The sequence below is a fragment of the Ranitomeya variabilis genome, chromosome 2 (genome assembly GCF_051348905.1).
Source record: "Ranitomeya variabilis isolate aRanVar5 chromosome 2, aRanVar5.hap1, whole genome shotgun sequence".
Classification (NCBI taxonomy): Eukaryota; Metazoa; Chordata; class Amphibia; order Anura; family Dendrobatidae; genus Ranitomeya; species Ranitomeya variabilis.
In genome coordinates, this window is record NC_135233.1 from 235,895,713 (window position 1) to 235,914,700 (window position 18,988).

The window sequence follows — 18,988 nt, forward strand, 5'->3', positions numbered from 1 at the left end:
CCCGTGACACCTGGTTTGGCCTTTGGGTCGTCCATTCGTCCTTCCCTCAAACATTGGTCCTCGTGACCAGGACACAGTCCTTCTTGGGGCAGAGTCCACAGCAAAGGGTGTAGAACACTCTTGCGGCCCTATGATTCCCAAATAAGGGGGAGGGGAATAATAAACATGGGAAGCAACTAAATCTTTGGCCGACCGCGGCCAACAGCAAGGAGTCCAGAACAAATGTGCAACAGCATCTGACTCCATTTACTTCGGGAAGATCCCTTCCTCTTCTTCTCTTGAAGGATCTGCAGGTGACCCCGTTCCTCCAAACACCTGTCATGAGTGAGCTGAGGTTTCCGATGTATGAACATTCACGAATGCCCCAGCCATGACCTGGATAACCACCGACCCATGAGCCTGTTAGGGAATCTCCCGGTATTCTGTGGTTGGGGCTCCAGAGTGGCCAACCTCAGAGGCCTCCCCTCCAATCACTTTCCGCTCTCCACCACAGTCCCACAAAGTCTCAAATCACACAGACCACATACCATTCACGGTGACCATCCATTTTCAGAACCAAGACCTGTGCACCTGCCATGAGGTCACACAGCTCTTGCTCATTCTTCTCTCCACATAGATATAATGGTTAGTTCCAAATTCCTGAATTAACCCATGACCCCGGGAGGCCAGGTCTCGGTAACGATCGGCCAGGGGACCCGTCAGCACTGTGCCACCTTCCCTCATCTAGTGACCAGCTTAGACCCCTCAGGTCGTTGGCGAGCCATTGGATTCTCACTCTTCTCTTCTTGGTCCACACTTTACTGGGCAGATCCTCTCCTTCCACTTCATTCTGCGGCGATGTTCACTCATTGGTGTAGGTGGGCACTTTTGGTTGTGGTATTTCGCTCTGCAGGCGTGCCTGATGACAGGGTTGGCCTCCGCTTTGCGCCTTTTTCCCCTGGCTCGCCCATGAAGAGCGGATTCATCTCATCATTTTGCGCCACTAACCGCCATCCTAGACAGTTCAACGGTCGCCATCTTCCCCGCCACCCAAGTCTTCTTACTGCACGGTCCTCACAGATGCAAAACTTGATTTTGTTGACTAAGCCAAGTGTAGCAATAGTGGTGGACGATGCACTCATCTCCTCCTTTTAATCCCCGGCGCTCTACATGAAAGTGTGGGTCCTGGCTGGGTGTTGGTGCTGTGAAGGCCACAGTTCAACAAAGGAGTCTCCCGTTCTATAACACAGTCTTCACTGAACAGTAACTTGGTAAGGGTTATGTATAAGGGGTAGCGGGTACAAAGTCTTAAGGAAGTTTCCTTCACAGTATAAAGCATTTTCATTCATACAGTTTCCTTCCTCTGTCTACTCCAAGGCCGGTGAAGCACACTGTTTCACCCTACTTTGTCACAGCCTAGCTTTTTGCCACAGTACTGATCAGTAAGTCTCTCTACCTGCCCAGCAGCTCCACGTCCTATTTGTTCCTCTACTAGCGACCTGGATCTACCACATACCACACTGGTACCCCACTAGTCCCACAAACTCATTCCTGTTTAGGTCCGTTACCTATGGCATTTCGCAAACTCAGGGTTTCTCGTGATGCGTCGTCCTAACCAAGGACCCTTTTTCTGGAAAGCCACTCTGTCTCGTCAGTCACTTCAGGATCTTGTTACTCCCTTGTCACTTAAGTCATTTTCCCTGGTAGTTCACACAACACTAAACCCCTCCCACTATGGGCTTGGCCTAACACTAAACACCTCTCACTTTGGGCTAGTCCCAAACATTAATCATATCTTACTCTAAATGTCATTAACTAACTACACTCAACTACCTTATACTGCCTATGTTATGTCCTAAGCCCTAAAATATATTTCCCTACATTATGTTATACACTATGCATAACCATATTACATTACAAGACAATTCACATGACACAATATATACAAATTAGAAGGAGAAAGACCTGCACACTGTCCTATCAAAAAAATGTGTGCTTAAGGAAGGAACTCGCGGTCCAGACTTGTTGAAGAAGGAACCTAAGCACCACAAAAGAAAATGTAGGTCTTGCTGCAGTGATAGTTTATTTTGATCCGGCAAAGAGTAAAAATCACATACAGTCCAACATTTAGACAGGAAGCGGTCTTTGTCTAGGACATCTGTTGCGGGTGCAAGTAGGCAGAAATCTAGTAGAGCAATAAAGTAAATCTCTTTCATGTCAAGGACCTGTGAGGAGGAGATGCCGGCAATCAGGAAGTTTCAGCAAGCAAGGTATAAGCAGGGTATAGGAGATCTTACGATTCACATTATGTCTCTACTAGCTTTCTGCCTACCTGCACCTGCAACAATTGTCCTTGACAAAGACCGCTTGTTGTCGAAACGTTGGACCATGTCATTTTTGACTCATTGCCAGATGACAATAAACAATCACTGCAGCAAGACCTACAGTTTCACTTTCTTTTGTGGTGCTGGGGTTCCTTGCACAACAATATATATAAAGATGCAGGACATAATACACATAAGGCAATTGGTGTCTTCAGGGCTAGGAATGTGACAGTCAGTCCACCACCCTTACAGTGGAGAGCTAGGTGACAATCTATGTTGCGTATAATGGCTGCAATTGGTTAGAATAAGATCGAGATAAAAAGAAATGGGCAAATTCTTCATCTTGTCTTTGTTTAGTTGCCGCTTTACTATAATTCTCCTCTTTCCAGAAACCTTAGATTAATTATCCTAGAAGCGTTAAAAATCATTTTATTTCTGCCACTGTAAACAGATTTATTAAGCTCTGAGATGCATTTTGCAGGCTACTGGAAGAACTGAACGCAGAGGTTATATCATTTACAGGCCACAATAATGAAAAGGTGTTTAAATAATGCAATATAAGTAATTTAAAAATGCGTTTACATCAGGGCGAACATAAGTTCAGCACAAAGAATCAACAGATTCAACAACATAGGGATCTTGTCGGCACATTGTCACATGTGGCAGTAGTGGTATGGACATATGGGCAGTTGTCCTCCCAAAAAAAAATATATATTTTTTTTTCTAGAGATCCGATGTGGCAGTCATGAGAAATCTACTGTAGAGGTTGTATGTAAATCAATCTAGCACTGCACTGGAGGCATGTCTTTGCACTTGGAAGAAGATCCAATGCAATGCCACGCCCCACTGCACTCTCACCCTTATTAGTTTATGACTTCTATACTAGATTTCTTGTGACTGACACATTGAATATATACAAAAAGGTGTAATTTCGTTCAGAAAACAAGCACCTAGATATAAAAACATGATCTCTATTGGAACGTTTTTCAGCAAGCTTTCATGGTTAACTATTTCTGGGAAAATTAATTGACACCCAGTTTAGCTTCCATAACCAGTTTCCTGGGGCTTCTCAATGGAAACTTTGCATCATTTTTGTAGCAATACAGGAGTAAGAAATATCTGTTAAGGCCTCTTTCACACTTCAGTTTTTTGGCGTCAGTCTAAAACCGCCAGTTTCCTCAAATAACGGATCCGTCATTTTTTTTTTGGCGGATCCGTTCTTTTCCCATAGACTTGCATTGGCAACGGATTGTGACGGATGGTCGTCAGTTCCATCCGTCATGCGTCGAAATTTGGCGGATGTTGTCTAGATATAGACGGACATTGAAACGTTTTTTGTCAACGCCGAAATGACGGTTCGCAGCGGATCCGTCGCGTCCGTCATTCCATAGAATGGCCTCCTATGGGCGACGGATCCGTCGCGACCGTCATTTCGGCGGATCCGTCGCCCCAATCCGTTTTTTCAATTGCGCATGCTCCAAAAAGTAGATACTTTTCCCAGACAACCCCCAAGTAACGGATCCGTAAAAAAAACGGATCCGTTGGAACCGTTTTCTCAACAATTGTGACGGATCCATCAATCCGTCACTATGTCGGAAGTGACTGACGCCAAACAACTGAAGTGTGAAAGAAGCCTATCCAGTCATACTCATTGGAGTTTGACTTTCTAATCATTGGTGTCCTTGCAACAGGAACTGCAGTACTGGATGTTAGACCAAATAATTGTAAATTATATATTCTCTAAATGGGCTAAAGTCAGAAGTGGGGAACACAAAGATCTGTACTGGGAGCCCGGGGCATCACAAGGATCAGTACTGGGAGCAGTGGGAACCACAAGGACCAGTACTGAGAGCAGAGGGGACCACAAGGTTCAGTAATGGGAGCAGTGGGGACCACAAGGATCTGTACTGGGAGCAGGGGGCATCACAAGACTCGGTACTGGGACTAGTGGGGACAAGGATCAGTACTGGGAGCAGTGCGGACCACAAGGACCAGTACTGGGACCAGTGGGGGCCACCAGACTCAGTACTGGGAGCAGTGGGGACCACAAGGATCTGTACTGGGAGTAGGGGCCATCAGAAGCCTCAGTACTGGGAACAGTGGGGACCACAAGGATCAGTACTGGGATCAATGGGGACCACAAGGACCAGTACTGGGAGCAGTGGAGACCACAAGGATCTGTACTGGGAGCAGGGGGCATCACAAAACTCAGTACTGGCAGCAGTGGAAACCACATGGATCAGTACTGGCACCAGTGGGGACTACAAGGATCAGTACTGGCAGCAGTGGAGATTACAAGGATCAGTACTGGGAGCAGTGGGGATCACAATGATCAGTACTGGCGTCAGTGGGGACCACAAGGAATAATAAGCAGTGGGGAGTACAAGGATCAGCGTAAGGTCAAATTCTTTTTAATCTTTTTATTAATTACCTTGTGGATGGGATAGAGAATAAAGTGTCTGTCTTTGCATATCTCACAAAACTTTGCAGGATAATAAAAACCGAGCTAGACTGTATAATATTACAGAACTATCTGGATAAGACGTCTGCATGGGCAAACACATGGCAGATGAAATTCAATATTGATAAATGTAGTTATGCACTGGGCCACAGTAATCCTATTGCTACATATACATTAAATGGAAATATACCAGAGACTAAAGTACAGGAGAAGAACCTTGGTATTCTGGTCGCAAGTTATCTAAGCAGCAGCACTCAATGTCAAGAGGCAGTTGCAAAAGCAAATGAGATCCTAGGGTGTATAAAAAAAATGTAAATCCTGTGATCACACTGTATTATGACATTATTCGATTGGGTTGAGGTCCGGGGACTGTGGGGGCTATTCCATCACCTCTACTTCATTGTCACTGAGCTATTTTTTCGTCAATCTCGACATATGCTTCAGGTTGTTGTCCTGCTGTAACACTATGTTGACATTTCCAAGCCATAGTACTCGAATGTACGAAGTAACTCGTCTTGTAGGATACTCACATTTAGCTCAGCACTGAGACCACCATCGATACTGGTCTAGTGTCCAACGCCTTTGGCTGTGAAACAACCCCATATCATCAGTCTTCTTCCACCGAACTTGTCGGTCAATTTCTTGATCCCTTTTTCCCTTGTTTCTTCTAGCTCATTTGCTCCCATCAAAGCCTAGTCTGTTGACTTTCGTCTCATTGCTCCAAATCACCCATTTCCAGTCTTCTACTGTCCACATTTTTTGTACTTTTTTTTGCAAACTAAAGGCCCCGTCTCACACAGCGACGCTGCAGCGATACAGACAACGATGCTGATCGCTGCAGCGTCGCTGTGTGGTCGCTGGGGAGCTGTCACACAGACAGCTCTCTCCAGCGACCAACGATCAGGGGAACGACTTCGGCATCGTTGAAACTGTCTTCAACGATGCCGAAGTCCCCCTGCAGCACCCGGGTAACCAGGGTAAACATCGGGTTACTGAGCGCAGGGCCGCGCTTAGTAACCCGATGTTTACCCTGGTTACCAGCGTAAATGTAAAAAAAAAAAAACACTACATACTCACCATCTGTTGCCCGTCAGGTCCCTTGGCGTCTGCTTCCTGCTCTGACTGAGCCGCCGTACAGTGAGAGCTGAGAGCAGAGCGCAGCGGTGACGTCACTGCTGTGCTCTCACTTTACGGCGGCTCAGTCAGAGCAGGAAGCAGACGCCAAGGGACCTGACGGGCAACAGATGGTGAGTATGTAGTGTTTGTTTTTTTTTACATTTACGCTGGTAACCAGGGTAAACATCGGGTTACTAAGCGCGGCCCTGCGCTTAGTAACCCGATGTTTACCCTGGTTACCAGTGAAGACATCGCTGGATCGGTGTCACACACACCGATTCAGCGATGTCAGCGGGACCTCAACGACCAAAAAAAGGTCCAGGCCATTCTGACACGACCAGCGATCTCGCAGCAGGGGCCTGATCGCTGGTACGTGTCACACATAGCGAGATCGCTACTGAGGTCGCTGTTGCGTCACAAAACTTGTGACTCAGCAGCGATCTCGCTAGCGATCTCGCTATGTGAGACGGGGCCTTTAGGCTGACAGTTCTTTTGTTGATATTGAAGTCGAGGCTTCTTCACCTTTTTCGGCCCACCATTACAGACTTGTGTAACGTGCGTGAAACGGTGCTTGCATGGACATCTGTGATTTCACTATTATGAACTTTATGAGCCACCTCCACTGCCATGTTTGTCACGCCAGGACCGATATAGACCTTGTGATGACCCAACTTGATGACTCCAATATTTTGCCTGGACGTCCACCTCTTGGCATTTGAATGGATGGACGGACTTCATTTTTCTTTCTTCATATTCTTCTCACTGTCATGGCACTCACATGATGCAGTTTGGCAATTTTCTTGGCCGAGACCGCTATAGATCATGCTGTTTCGCTTTTCTTGGGAAATCTTCATGTATGCTCTTCGTTTTGAACCAGTGACCTTTCACTTGGGAATCAACCTAGTAACAAACTGAGCTATAAGGGAATGTGAGAACAGGTTGTAATATAATTCCACCACCAGAAGCAAAACAGTAACAATGCAGTGACATGACAAGAATCTGCGTAACTAATCATATGCTAAATAGTTTCAAGGCAAATTTATGTATGACATAGCCAAGATGATTGTCTATAAAATGATGGCAGTGTCATGATCAAAGCTGTAGTGGATGGTGAGATATGAAGCCTGAAATTCAAAAGATCAAAACATTGTTACCCTTTAGCTCGTTAGTGTACATGTGTGGTCAATACAAAAGACTGGCACATGACTTATTCTCTCCAAGCACCCTGAAAAGTACAAGGAGACGTTAATTACATGTGGAGGAAAAGAAGATTCTGGCATCTAAATAGGATAGGGTTATTTACAGTCATAGCAGATTGTGGAAAGAGGGAGTAATGTCAGAGACTATAACCGCATTTTAATAAGATTCCTTTCTAATATATAAGCATTTAAGGAATTTAAGGATTTGGTTTCAGAACCCCACAACTGTCATGTGCCATTTAGGTCAAGTCCTCTTATCTTATCCCGAGAATCCCTCTAACTCCAGGAGAATATGGCTTCTGTAGGATTCCAAAAACTGTATTTTCATATCCAGGGGCAGCCTATGACAGCCATGGCCTCCACTTTGCTGGGACAGATGACATCACTGTGTCCAGCGTAAAGGCATAATTTAAAGCAGTAAGACCTATTGGACAATACCGTTATTCAGCAAGTCCTCCAGAGTGTTCTGGACTTTTAAGGCAATTGCTAATTTGAGCCCCTTTTTTTATATACCCTAAAGGGTAAGAAACCCAACAACCAATAATTGGATTATTTAAGACAATTAAATGTGGTTGAGGCCGGTTCAGATAAAGACACAAATGTGTAGTTCCCGTCCTGTCAATTTGGAAAAAAATGAGTTAGTATACCAAAATTTGGGGAAGGGGGTTAATACAATTTTTCATTTTAAGCACTGAAGCCTCTCCTACCCAGAGAGCGATGTGCCGGCTATTCTGGGCACTGTGACCGCCTTCTATGTATCACTGCGACAATCCGCGGCGATCTGCAGGGAGATTCTCTTTCATACATATTTATCAGTTATTTTGCCCCAGTTTCCTGTGACACAATGCCCAGTTGTGTTTTTGTTTTGCGATACAATTTGCTGACAGCGGCTGTTTTAAAAATACAGAACAATAGTTCAGCAGGCGTCCTGTATGAAATCCACCGCGCCATGGAAGGTATTCTCGGCAGGTTTACGTGCTATTAATGAGCGCATCACAGCGACTGTCACGCAAGTGCTCTCATTTATACATTGAGCCTGAACACATGCTGCCAAGTATATTCTCCTGACAAAAGTACATTAAAATATATCACCGCCATTATCTAAGGATATTTTTAACACCGCCGTAAATATAATGCAGATTTATAGAGAAGCTGGCTCATAATGATGATGGGAAGTTCAGGAGCGGGCAGCCATCACTGTGCGCCCAGGATAGCAAATTGTTGCTCCTGTACATTCTACCCTCTGTAATATTCATAAATCAAGAGCATCAGGATGAACATTAATACAGAATGTGAACCTACATATTTCACATTTATATTATTCCCTGAAGGGCTGGCAGACATTATCAAACTTTCTGCCATTGCTCCATTTATGGCAGCCTGTGCTGCAATGACAGACCCCAGTAACTATGAATGGCATGGATATTCTACTACTACAAAAAAACTTACAAAAAAAACTATGAAAACTTCCCAGGAAGTTCTACTATTTGCCTGCGGTTATTATGTGTGGGTACAACAGGTCATTGATGCTGTATGTAACAGTGACCGGCAGGGGCCCCGGGGCATCAGTTCGGGAGCAAGGACATTATTATGTGTGGGTACAACAGGTCATTGATGCTGTATGTAAGCAGAGACCGGCAGGGGCCCCGGGGTATCAGTTCGGGAGCGAGGACATTATTATGTGTGAGTACAACAGGTCATTGCTGCTGTAATGTAAGCAGTGACCGGCAGGGGCCCCGGGGCATCAGTTCGGGAGCGAGGACATTATTATGTGTGGGTACAACAGGTCATTGATGCTGTATGTAAGCAGAGACCGGCAGGGCCCCTGGGGCATCAGTTCGGGAGCGAGGACATTATTATGTGTGAGTACAACAGGTCATTGCTGCTGTAATGTAATCAGTGACCGGCAGGGGCCCCGGGGCATCAGTTCCGGAGCAATGACTGCGGAGAATGAGCCACATTTTGCAACAGTTGGCAGAATCGCTACTGTATAATGACATTTTGCATTCTTACACTGTGTTCCAAATTATGATGCAAATTGGATCTAAGTGTCATAAAGATTTAATAGTTGTTTATTTGTTTTCCAAATAAACTTGTGGATGGTATTGTGTCTCAGGGCTCAATGGATCACTGAAATCAATCTTAAACACATGTGATAATTAGTTTTCCAGGTGATTCTAATTAAAGGAAAACTACCTAAAAATGATGTTCCACATTATTAAGCAGGCCACAGGTTTCAAGCAATATGGGAAATAAAAAGGATCTCTCTGCTGCTGAAAAGCGTTAAATAGTGCAATGCCTTGGACAAGGTATGAAAAAATTTGATATTTCACGAAAACTTAAGTGATCATCATACTGTGAAGCGATTTGTGACTGAAACAGAGCACAGACAGAGTTCATGCAGATAAAGGCATAATGAGGAAGGTTTCTGCCAAATTCATTGGATTACGAGAGCAGCTGCCAAAATGCCATTACAAAGCAGCAAATAGTTATTTGAAGCTGCTGGTGCCTCTGGAGTCCCTCGAACCTCAAGGTGTAGGATCCTTCAAAGGCTTGCTGTGGTGCATAAACCTACTATTCGGCCACCCCTAAACAGTGTTCACAAGCAGAAATGGTTGCAGTGGGCCCAGACATACATGAAGACTAATTTTCAAACAGTCTTGTTTACTGATGAGTGTCGAGCAACCCTGGATGGTCCAGATGGATGGAATAGTGTATGGTTGGTGGATGGCCACCATGTCCCAACAAGGCTGCGACATCAAAAAAGGAGGTGGAGTCATGTTTTGGGCCAGAATCATGGGGAAACAGCTGGTAGGGCCCTTTAAGGTTCCTGAAGATGTGAAAATGACCTCTGCAAAGTATATAAAGTTCCTGACTGACAACTTTCTTCCATGGTATAAAAAGCAGAAACGTGCCATCAGGAGCAAAATCATCTTCATGCATGACCATGCACCATCTCATGCTGCAAAGAATACCTCTAAGTCATTGGCTGCTATGGGCATAAAAGGAGATAAACTCATGGTGTGGCCACCAACTTCCCGTGACCTCACCCCTATACACTGTGTGCAGAATTTTTAGGCAAGTTGTATTTTGATCACATGATACTTTTTATAAATGTTGTCCTACTCCAAGCTGTTCAGGCTTGAGAGCCAACTACCAATTAAGTAAATCAGGTGATGTGCATTTCTGTAATGAGGAGGGGTGTTGTCTAATGACATCAAAACCCTATATAAGGTGTGCTTAATTATTAGGCAACTTCCTTTCCTTTGCAAAATGGGTCAGAAGAGAGATTTGACGGGCTCTGAAAAGTCCAAAATTGTGAGATGTCTTGCAGAGGGATGCAGCAGTCTTGAAATTGCCAAACTTTTAAAGCGTGATCACCGAACAATCAAGCGTTTCATGGCAAATAACAGGGTCGCAAGAAGCGTGTTGGGTAAAAAAGGCGCAAAATAACTGCCCATGAATTGAGGAAAATCAAGCGTGAAGCTGCCAAGATGCCATTTGCCACCAGTTTTGCCATATTTCAGAGCTGCAACATTACTGGAGTAACAAAAAGCACAAGGTGTGCGATACTCAGGGACATGGCCAAGGTAAGGAAGGCTGAAAAACGACCACCTTTGAACAAGAAACATAAGATAAAACGTCAAGACTGGGCCAAGAAATATCTTAAGACTGACTTTTCAAAGGTTTTATGGAATGATGAAATGAGAGTGACTCTTGATGGGCCAGAGGCTGGATCAGTAAAGGGCAGAGAGCTCCACTCAGACTCAGACGCCAGCAAGGTGGAGGTGGGGTACTGGTATGGGCTGGTATCAGCAAAGATGAACTTGTGGGACCTTTTCGGGTTGAGGATGGAGTGAAGCTCAACTCCCAGACCTAGTGCCAGTTTCTGGAAGACAACTTCTTCAAGCAGTGGTACAGGAAGGAGTCGGTATCGTTCAAGAAAAACATGATTGTCATGCAGGACAATGCTCCATCACATGCCTCCAACTACTCCACAGCGTGGCTGGCCAGTAAAGGTTTCAAAGAAGAAAAAATAATGACATGGCCCCCTTGTTCACCTGATCTGAACCCCATAGAGAACCAGTTGTCCCTCATAAAATGTGAGATTTACAGGGAGGGAAAAGAGTACACCTCTCGGAACAGTGTCTGGGAGGCTGTGGTGGCTGCTGCACGCAATGTTGGTCGTAAACAGATCAAGCAACTGACAGAATCTATGGATGGAAGGCTGCTGAGTGTCATCATAAAGAAAGGTGGCTATATTGGTCACTAATTTTTTTGGGTATTGTTTTTGCATGTCAGAAATGTTTATTTCTAAATTTTGTGCAGTGATATTGGTTTACCTGGTGAAAATAAAGAAGTGAGATGGGAATATATTTGGTTTTTATTAAGTTGCCTAATAATTCTGCACAGTAATAGTTACCTGCACAAACAGATATCCTCCTAAGATAGCCAAATTAAAAAAAAACCACTCCAACTTCCACAAATATTAAGCTTTGATATTTATGAGTCTTTTGGGTTGATTGACAACATAGTTGTTGATCAATAATAAAAATAATCCTCTAAAATACAACTTGCCTAATAATTCTGCACACAGTGTAGAGAACCTTTGGAGTATCATCAAGCAAAAGATCTATGAGGGTGGGAGGCAGTTCACATCAAAACAGCAGCTCTGGGAGGCTATTCTGACTTCATGCAAAGAAATACAAGCAGAAACTCTCCAAAAACTCACAATTTCAATGGATGCAAGAATTGTGAAGGTGATATCAAAGAAGGGTCCCTATGTTAACATGTAACTTGGCCTTATTTGTTCAGTGAATGTGACCTCCTAATGCTGCAAATTCCACAAATTTCCATTTTCAGTTCTTTAAAACATATCAAATGTTTAGAAATTCTACTGTGCCTAATAATTTGGAACATTGCATTTTGAGGTTTTATTCATTTTGGAGATTATACTGTTATCATTGGGAGGTTTCTTCAATAAAATTTGATGTATACTCTAACGGGTGATGACTTTTATTACACTGTTATTTGCACCGACCATTTAGGAAAATCCAAGAAAAATGTCGTTTGCATAATAATTTGGAACATGGTGTACAGTATAAGGTCTGTTGTTTTTTAAGCCCATTTTCTATGTATTCTCCTGTGTTTTTAATTTTTTTTTTCAGTTCACTACTGTGAGCAAGCTTCAGGGTTTCAAGAAGTTTTCATGTGATTCGTCATTTGGAACTTTTCAAAATTTCTCGCAAATGTATTCCAGTCACCACCCCTCAAGTAATTTATATATTCTTTTGACAAAACGTTAAGAATCTTTTGTGTGCTAAAAAGTCCCCCAAAAAAGGTTAAAGACAAAGATAAAAAAAAATGTTTTTTGTTTTTTTTTAAATCATGTACCACATGTTTGATTTTAAAGAATTTTGCACAAAAAACAGCAAGGAATAGCAGAATGCATAAAAGAAAAGTGGCTTAAAAAAATCCGCACATGATGAATCGGGGGGGCCATTGTGTCTCCTATGATTTTTTTTTTCCTGAACAATTTATTAAAAAGTTTTATACCACAAAGGAGGTGTAAGTTACATTAGAAATGACCTACCCCGGGCGCGTTTCTTGAGGCGAGACATGGCCGCTGAAAGATGCACTAAATTAATAAAGATGCGCCCACCTCTTAATAAATTTGGAGCTTCTTATCTCAGTACACGCTGTAAAAAAAAATCTAATTTTGGTGACTCAAGGCCTATGTTTTCTATAGTTAGTGTAGCAACAGGTTCCCTTTTTTAAAAAAGAACGCTGAATTTAGCTTTGAGTGCGAGCGGAGAAAAAAAAAATCACATCACTTAAATTAGATGATGGGACTAAAATAGACAAAGTATTTAAAGTAACTGATCATCATCCCGGAAGACCAGCTGCCGGGGCCGGGCCTTTATTTTCCTTGCTGCAGCGGATGTAAAGTATTACATGATGGACATATTAAATAAATGGTTGACCCGTTACATAAAGGAGAACATCTGACAGATGTTTGCAGCTATAATCTCCATCATCTATCATATCCATATAGGATTCATAGAAGGGCCGGGTATCCATTCTTCCCATTTCAGCAGCTATAACATAGGGGAGGTTAACATTTAGAAGTGAAGTTTAGTTGTTAGTGGAGCTCAGCAGATGAATTGGGACAAAGGTACTAAACATTTCTTGTAGATTCAGAGAGTAAAATGTTACAGGAAAGAGTTTTCACTTCAGGATAAAACTGTATAACCTCTATGTCCCCGTATATGTATTTTCATTAAGGGGCAGCAGGTCTCATTCTTTATCCGGTAATGAGAGATTTATCCCCCATAACAGCTGCTCCTGTAAATCTTACACTGATCTAATCTCTCTAATGCAGAGTTCAATGTATATGGTGGTCGTCTCCATGTGATGGCGGTTCATCAGATGCAGAAGTACAACTGCCTACACTGCCCCGGGGGTTGTAGTTTCTAGAAGGCAGGAGAGCCCCATGCCAGGGACCAATGGTAAATGGTGAATCAGGAAGAGGAGATGGTGGGAAGCCTAGAGAGAGCCCACATTGTGTGCACCACCTCCGCTGCCATGTTTCATGTCTTATCTTATCTTCCTCTCCTTAGGGTGAATCATCCAAACATCCTGCAGCTCATCGATACTTTTGAAACCAAGAAAGAATTTTACATCATTCAAGAATTGTAAGTTTCATGTTTTCTTTATAGTGGCTGTACACAGTGCAGTGACCGGAGGGGATGTGTGCATATTGACTGTGGGGGGGACGAACCACCTGTATACAAACTGCAAGGGATGAGCCACGTGTATATGAACTGTGGGGGACGAGCCACATGCGTACATACTGCCGGGGACGGGCGAAGTGTATGAACTGCAGGGGACAGGCCACGTGTGTACGAACTGCAGGAGATGGGCCACGTGCGCACAAACTGCAGGAGACTGGCCACGTGCAACGAACTGCAGGGGATGGGCGACGTGCTTACAAACTGCAGGAGACTGGCCGCGTGCGTACAAACTGCAGGAGACGGGCCACGTGCGTACAAACTGGGGGATGGGCGAAGTGTATGAACTGCAGGGGACAGGCCATGTGTATATGAACTGCAGGGGACAGGTTATGTGTATATGAACTGCAGGGGACAGGCCACATGTGTACAAACTGCAGGAGATGGACCACGTGTGTACAAACTGCAGGAGACGGGCCACGTGCGTACAAACTGCAGAAGACGGGCCACATGCGTACAAACTGCAGGAGATGGGCCATGTGCGTACAAACTGCAGGAGACGTGCTACGTGCGTACAAACTGCAGGAGACGGGCACATGCGTACAAACTGCAGGAGATGGGCACATGCGTACAAACTGCAGGAGACGGGCCACGTGCATACGAACTGCAGGGGATGGGCCACGTGCATACGAACTGCAGGATATGGGCCACATGCGTGCAAACCTGTCAGGTCCAGGTGTTTGTCTTTCTGATTTGTACGCTACCCATGTGAATCTGCTGTTGGAGCGCCCGCCAGGGCCTAGGGGTTACTCGGTACCGGGTCCGGTCATTATTAAAGGGGTGGTCACGGTGGCAGCAACCGGGTCTGTGGCCCTGGGCGTCCAAATTAAAGGGAAGGTCTTTAAAGGGGTTATTAGAATTAAGACTGTTTGTGACGCCACCGTATTCGGTCAAGGGTGACCAACGCTGCTTAAAGGGGTCCTCTGGTGAGTGATGGCTCTGCAGCAAGGTTGGTACGGCTTCCCACAGGTGAAGTTGGGTCCCCAGGGCTCCCGGTGTATTTGGCAAAGATAGTGTGGTGCCAGAAATAATCAGATGACACAAGGTTGCAGTCTTTTTACCCGTTTACTGGTGATTCATCGCCACAGTCCAGGGTACCGGCAACAGGTGTTGGCGAGGTCCAGTCGGCCTGGAATCGATTATGGACCCCCCTTTCCAGGTGAGGTTGTAAGCCTTCCTTCTAGCGCTGTAAGGCGAGTCCCTTGCTGCCTAAGGCTCCACACAAGGTCCTCTCTTTCCCTGTCCTAAGACAGTACCTGCATGGTAAGCGATGCAAGCCTTTTTACAGGTGTCTCTCAGATGACTACGGGATTTGTATGTTGCTGTACTTTCAGTGTGGGTGCGAACAGACGACCTAGAATCTTCTGCCCTCCGGTTCTGCTATGGGACACACAGTTCCTCACAGCCTCGGGTTCCCGGTGCCCGGTTCCTGTGCTTCAGCATAGAAGGAGCTCAGTCTCAGCTCCCTTCCAGCTCCTTGATTCTCCTGTGCTTATTCCCTCTGGTACGTTACAGATTCAGTGCTGTCTGCTTCTCCTCTCTGGCCTGGAGCTGCAACACCACATGGCTGTACGGCCCCAGCTCCTCTCTCTTCCAACTGTCTGCTCAGTCTACCTCCTCAGACTCAACTCCCTGACTCCTCCTCCAAGCCAGAATATATATATCTGGGAAAGGTCCCCTGAAACCGGGTCTAGAGCTCTCCCTTCTGGCCTGGAGTCAGAACATGTTGCATGTATTGTGTTGCCTGTTAAAGGGATCCTCCTCGCTTCCAGGCATGGCATCATCCTCCCCGAAAGGATAGCGACACCACTGTAACAGTCGGTTTCCTGGGGTGTTACACGGTCATAGCATTATCACCAGCCCACTCCATTTGTTGTGTACCAAGAAGTCATAGTGGACGTCCTGACCGTGCAATTGCAGACTTTCTCTTTGGAAGTGGCAGACATCAAGCAGCAACAACAACGTGCATTTTCCATAGGTTCTACTCCACCCTAATCAGTCATCTGAGCCTAAGGTAAATTTACCGGACTGTTTCCATGGGGACTGATCTAAGTTTTCCACATTTTTTGCTTCATGTGAATTGTATTTTTGTATCCATCCTATCAAGTTAACGCTTGGGTATTGTTTTGTTGTGGAGATCCTCGGGCTTGGGCATTTTCTTTGCGTGAGGATTTTTCATTGTTTTCCTCTGTTGACTCTTTTTTTTCTCTGCTCTGGGGCTCATTTGTGACGACCCAGATAAGATTGAGGTTGCTGAATCAATGATCCGTAGGTTCGTTCAGGGAAATCGTAAAGTGGAGGATTACTGCTCTCAGTTGAGACGCTGGGCAGTGGAGACCTCTTGGATTGACCCAGCTCTCCGCAGTCAATTCTGAGAGGGTCTCTGTAGTAAATTATGTGATATGCTGGGTTATAGATCTTCTCCATTGTCCCTGGATGAGGCCTTGTCTCTGGCGGTGTGCCTGGACCAAAGTCTTAGAGATAAGGACACATTTGATACTGTTTCTGTGTTTTCTCCCTCTTATACTATTGAGGCAGGTGAATCCATGTAAATTGGGACCTGCAGGGAGTCCAAGGAGGGAATTGTATGTGAGACACCTGCTTGTTTCTGTTTATACGCCGGTCAAATGGGTCATGTGATGATTCAGTGCTTCAGATACAATAATGAATTTCTTAAGGTAAAGAGGATATAAAAAAAACACATTAAAGTGAACCTGTCACCAGGTTTGGCCGATACGAGTTACGGCCACCGCCTTCCAGGGCTGATATAGAGCATTCTATATTGCTGTATATCTGCCCCCAACTTGACCTAGAACTGAAAAATAACTTTTATTATACTTACCTGCGAGGCGGTCTGGTCCGAGGGGTGTCACTCTTATTGGTCCAGCGCTTCCCATCGCCGTCCTCCTTCTTGCTTCATGTAGATGACGCATCCCTGCAGCTTCCACACAGGCTTCCCGGAATTGCGCTCCTGCGCAGGCGTACTTATCTGCCCTGTTGAGGGCAGGTCAAAGTCCTGCAGGGCGCAGGCGTCAGGAAAGGTCAGAGAGGCCCAGCACCTGTGCCCTACAGGACTTTGCTCTGCTCTCAACAGGGCAGATAAGTAAGTCTGCGCAGGAGCGCTATGCCGAGCAGACTATGTGGATGATACAGGGACGCATCATCCACATGAAGTAAGCAGAAGGACGGCATTGCAAGAAGATGGGAGGCGCCGGACCAAAAAGAGCGACACCCCTCGGACTGGACTGCGCCCACAGGTGAGTATAATAAAAGTTACTTTTCAGTTCTTCTAGGTCAGGTTGGGGACAGGTAAACAGCATTATAGAATGCTTTATATCAGTTCTGAAAGGCTTTGGCCAAAACTTGTATCGGCCTAAACTGGTGACAGGTTACCTTTAAGATGTAATGACACTGATCCTAACAGTTTGAAGTTATCTCTCATGTATACTACTGGTTATCTTCTACAAGTATGTTTAGTTACCAAATCCGGAATTATAGTTACCTCTGCATTTGTTGATTCAGGTTATGCCTTAGATCACATTGACAGTGATTTTGCCATCGGGTGTGGGTGCACAGTGTCAACTCTCGGTCATCCTGCTCAATTATCAGCAACTGATAATTCTCCCCTTAACCAAAGTCATGTTACTTCTAAAATTGAGAATGTGTGCATAAGGGTGGGCGTGTTACACACAGAATCTATCTCTTAAGGTCTTTCACTCATTACTAACTAAAGTTGTGTTGGGTATGCCTTGGTTGGTGAAACACAATCCTTCCATCTATAGAGAGAGGCGTGAGGTTAAGTCTTTCCGGAATTTTTGTTTTTCCAGTTGTTTGTCTAAATCTCTGGCATCCATGAGATCTCTTCTTCCTGATTTTGTTCAGTATTTTCAGGATATTTTTTCTGACACCGAATGTGAATTTGTTCCCTCACATAGGTCATATGATTGTGCTATCAAATTTAAGGGGTCAAATTGCATAAATCTTGTCTGTTTAATATCTCTCTTCCAGAAAGAGATGCCTTAAAAGAGTATATTCAAAAGAGTCTTTCCAAGGGTAACATAAGGCCTTCTACCTCACCAGTGACCATGGGATATTTCTTTGTTAAGAAAAAAAAGGAGATTTGCATCCTTGTTTGTATTTTAGAGAGATTAGTAAGATTACAGTAAGTAACCCATACCCGTTACCTCTTATTCCTGATCTGTTTAATCAACTAGCGGGGACAAGTGGTTTTCTAAACTGGATCAGAGATAGGCGTATAACCTTATACGTTTTCGCCTAGGTGATGAGTGTAAGACTGCTTTCAATACCCCTGAGGGTCACTGAGAATTTGGTGATCCACCTAGGTTTGACCAATGCTTCTGCTGTATTTCAGAACTTCATAAATAATGTTTTCCTCTTTGGTGGGTAGATTTGTGGTTTTATATTTGGATAATATTTTGATCTACTCTGATTCTTGTGAGGAGCATCGGGAGCATGTTTGACAGGTGCTTCAGGTTCTTCGTGACAAACATTTGTTCAGTTTTTTGGGCCATCTGATTTCTGCTGAAGATTTTCAAATGGATCCCATTAAAGTACAGGATGTCTTTGATTAGGTGTAACTTGCTAACCTTAAGGCTATGTGCACACGCTGCGGACTGATGTGCGGATTTTTCCGCACTGATTTTGATAAATCCGCAGGGCAAAAACACTGCGTTTTTCCTGCGGATTTATCGCGGATTTACTGCGGATTTTCGTGCGGATTCTACTGCGGTTTTACACCTGCGGTTTTCTAATATGGAGCAGGTGTAAAACCGCTGTGGATTCCGCACAAAGAATTGACATGCTGTGGAAAATAAACCTATGCGTTTCCGCGTGTTTTTTTCCGCAGCATGTGCACAGCGGTTTTTATTTTCCATAGATTAACATGGTACTGTACACCGCATGGAAAACTGCTGCGGATCCGCAGCGTCAAAAACGCTGCGGATCCACAGTAAAAACCGCAACGTGTGCACATACCCTAAAGCTTTACAGAGGTTCTTAGCTATCGCTAATTATTATGATAAGTTCATTAAAACCTCTTCATCCATAGTTAAACCTCTTACTGATATGACTAAGAAAGATGCTGACATTACCTCTTGG

General features: G+C 44.5%; 1 protein-coding gene across 2 annotated transcripts in view; it reads left to right on the forward strand.

Annotated features, from left to right (window-relative positions):
• Positions 1-18,988, forward strand: part of LOC143809291 (caM kinase-like vesicle-associated protein) — a 177,871-nt gene that overhangs the window by 147,221 nt on the left and 11,662 nt on the right. For both annotated transcript variants that reach the window (XM_077292393.1, XM_077292394.1), the window contains exon 4: positions 13,700-13,774. In XM_077292393.1, coding sequence (XP_077148508.1) covers positions 13,700-13,774 — 75 coding nt within the window. The remainder of the gene's footprint in view (positions 1-13,699; positions 13,775-18,988) is intronic.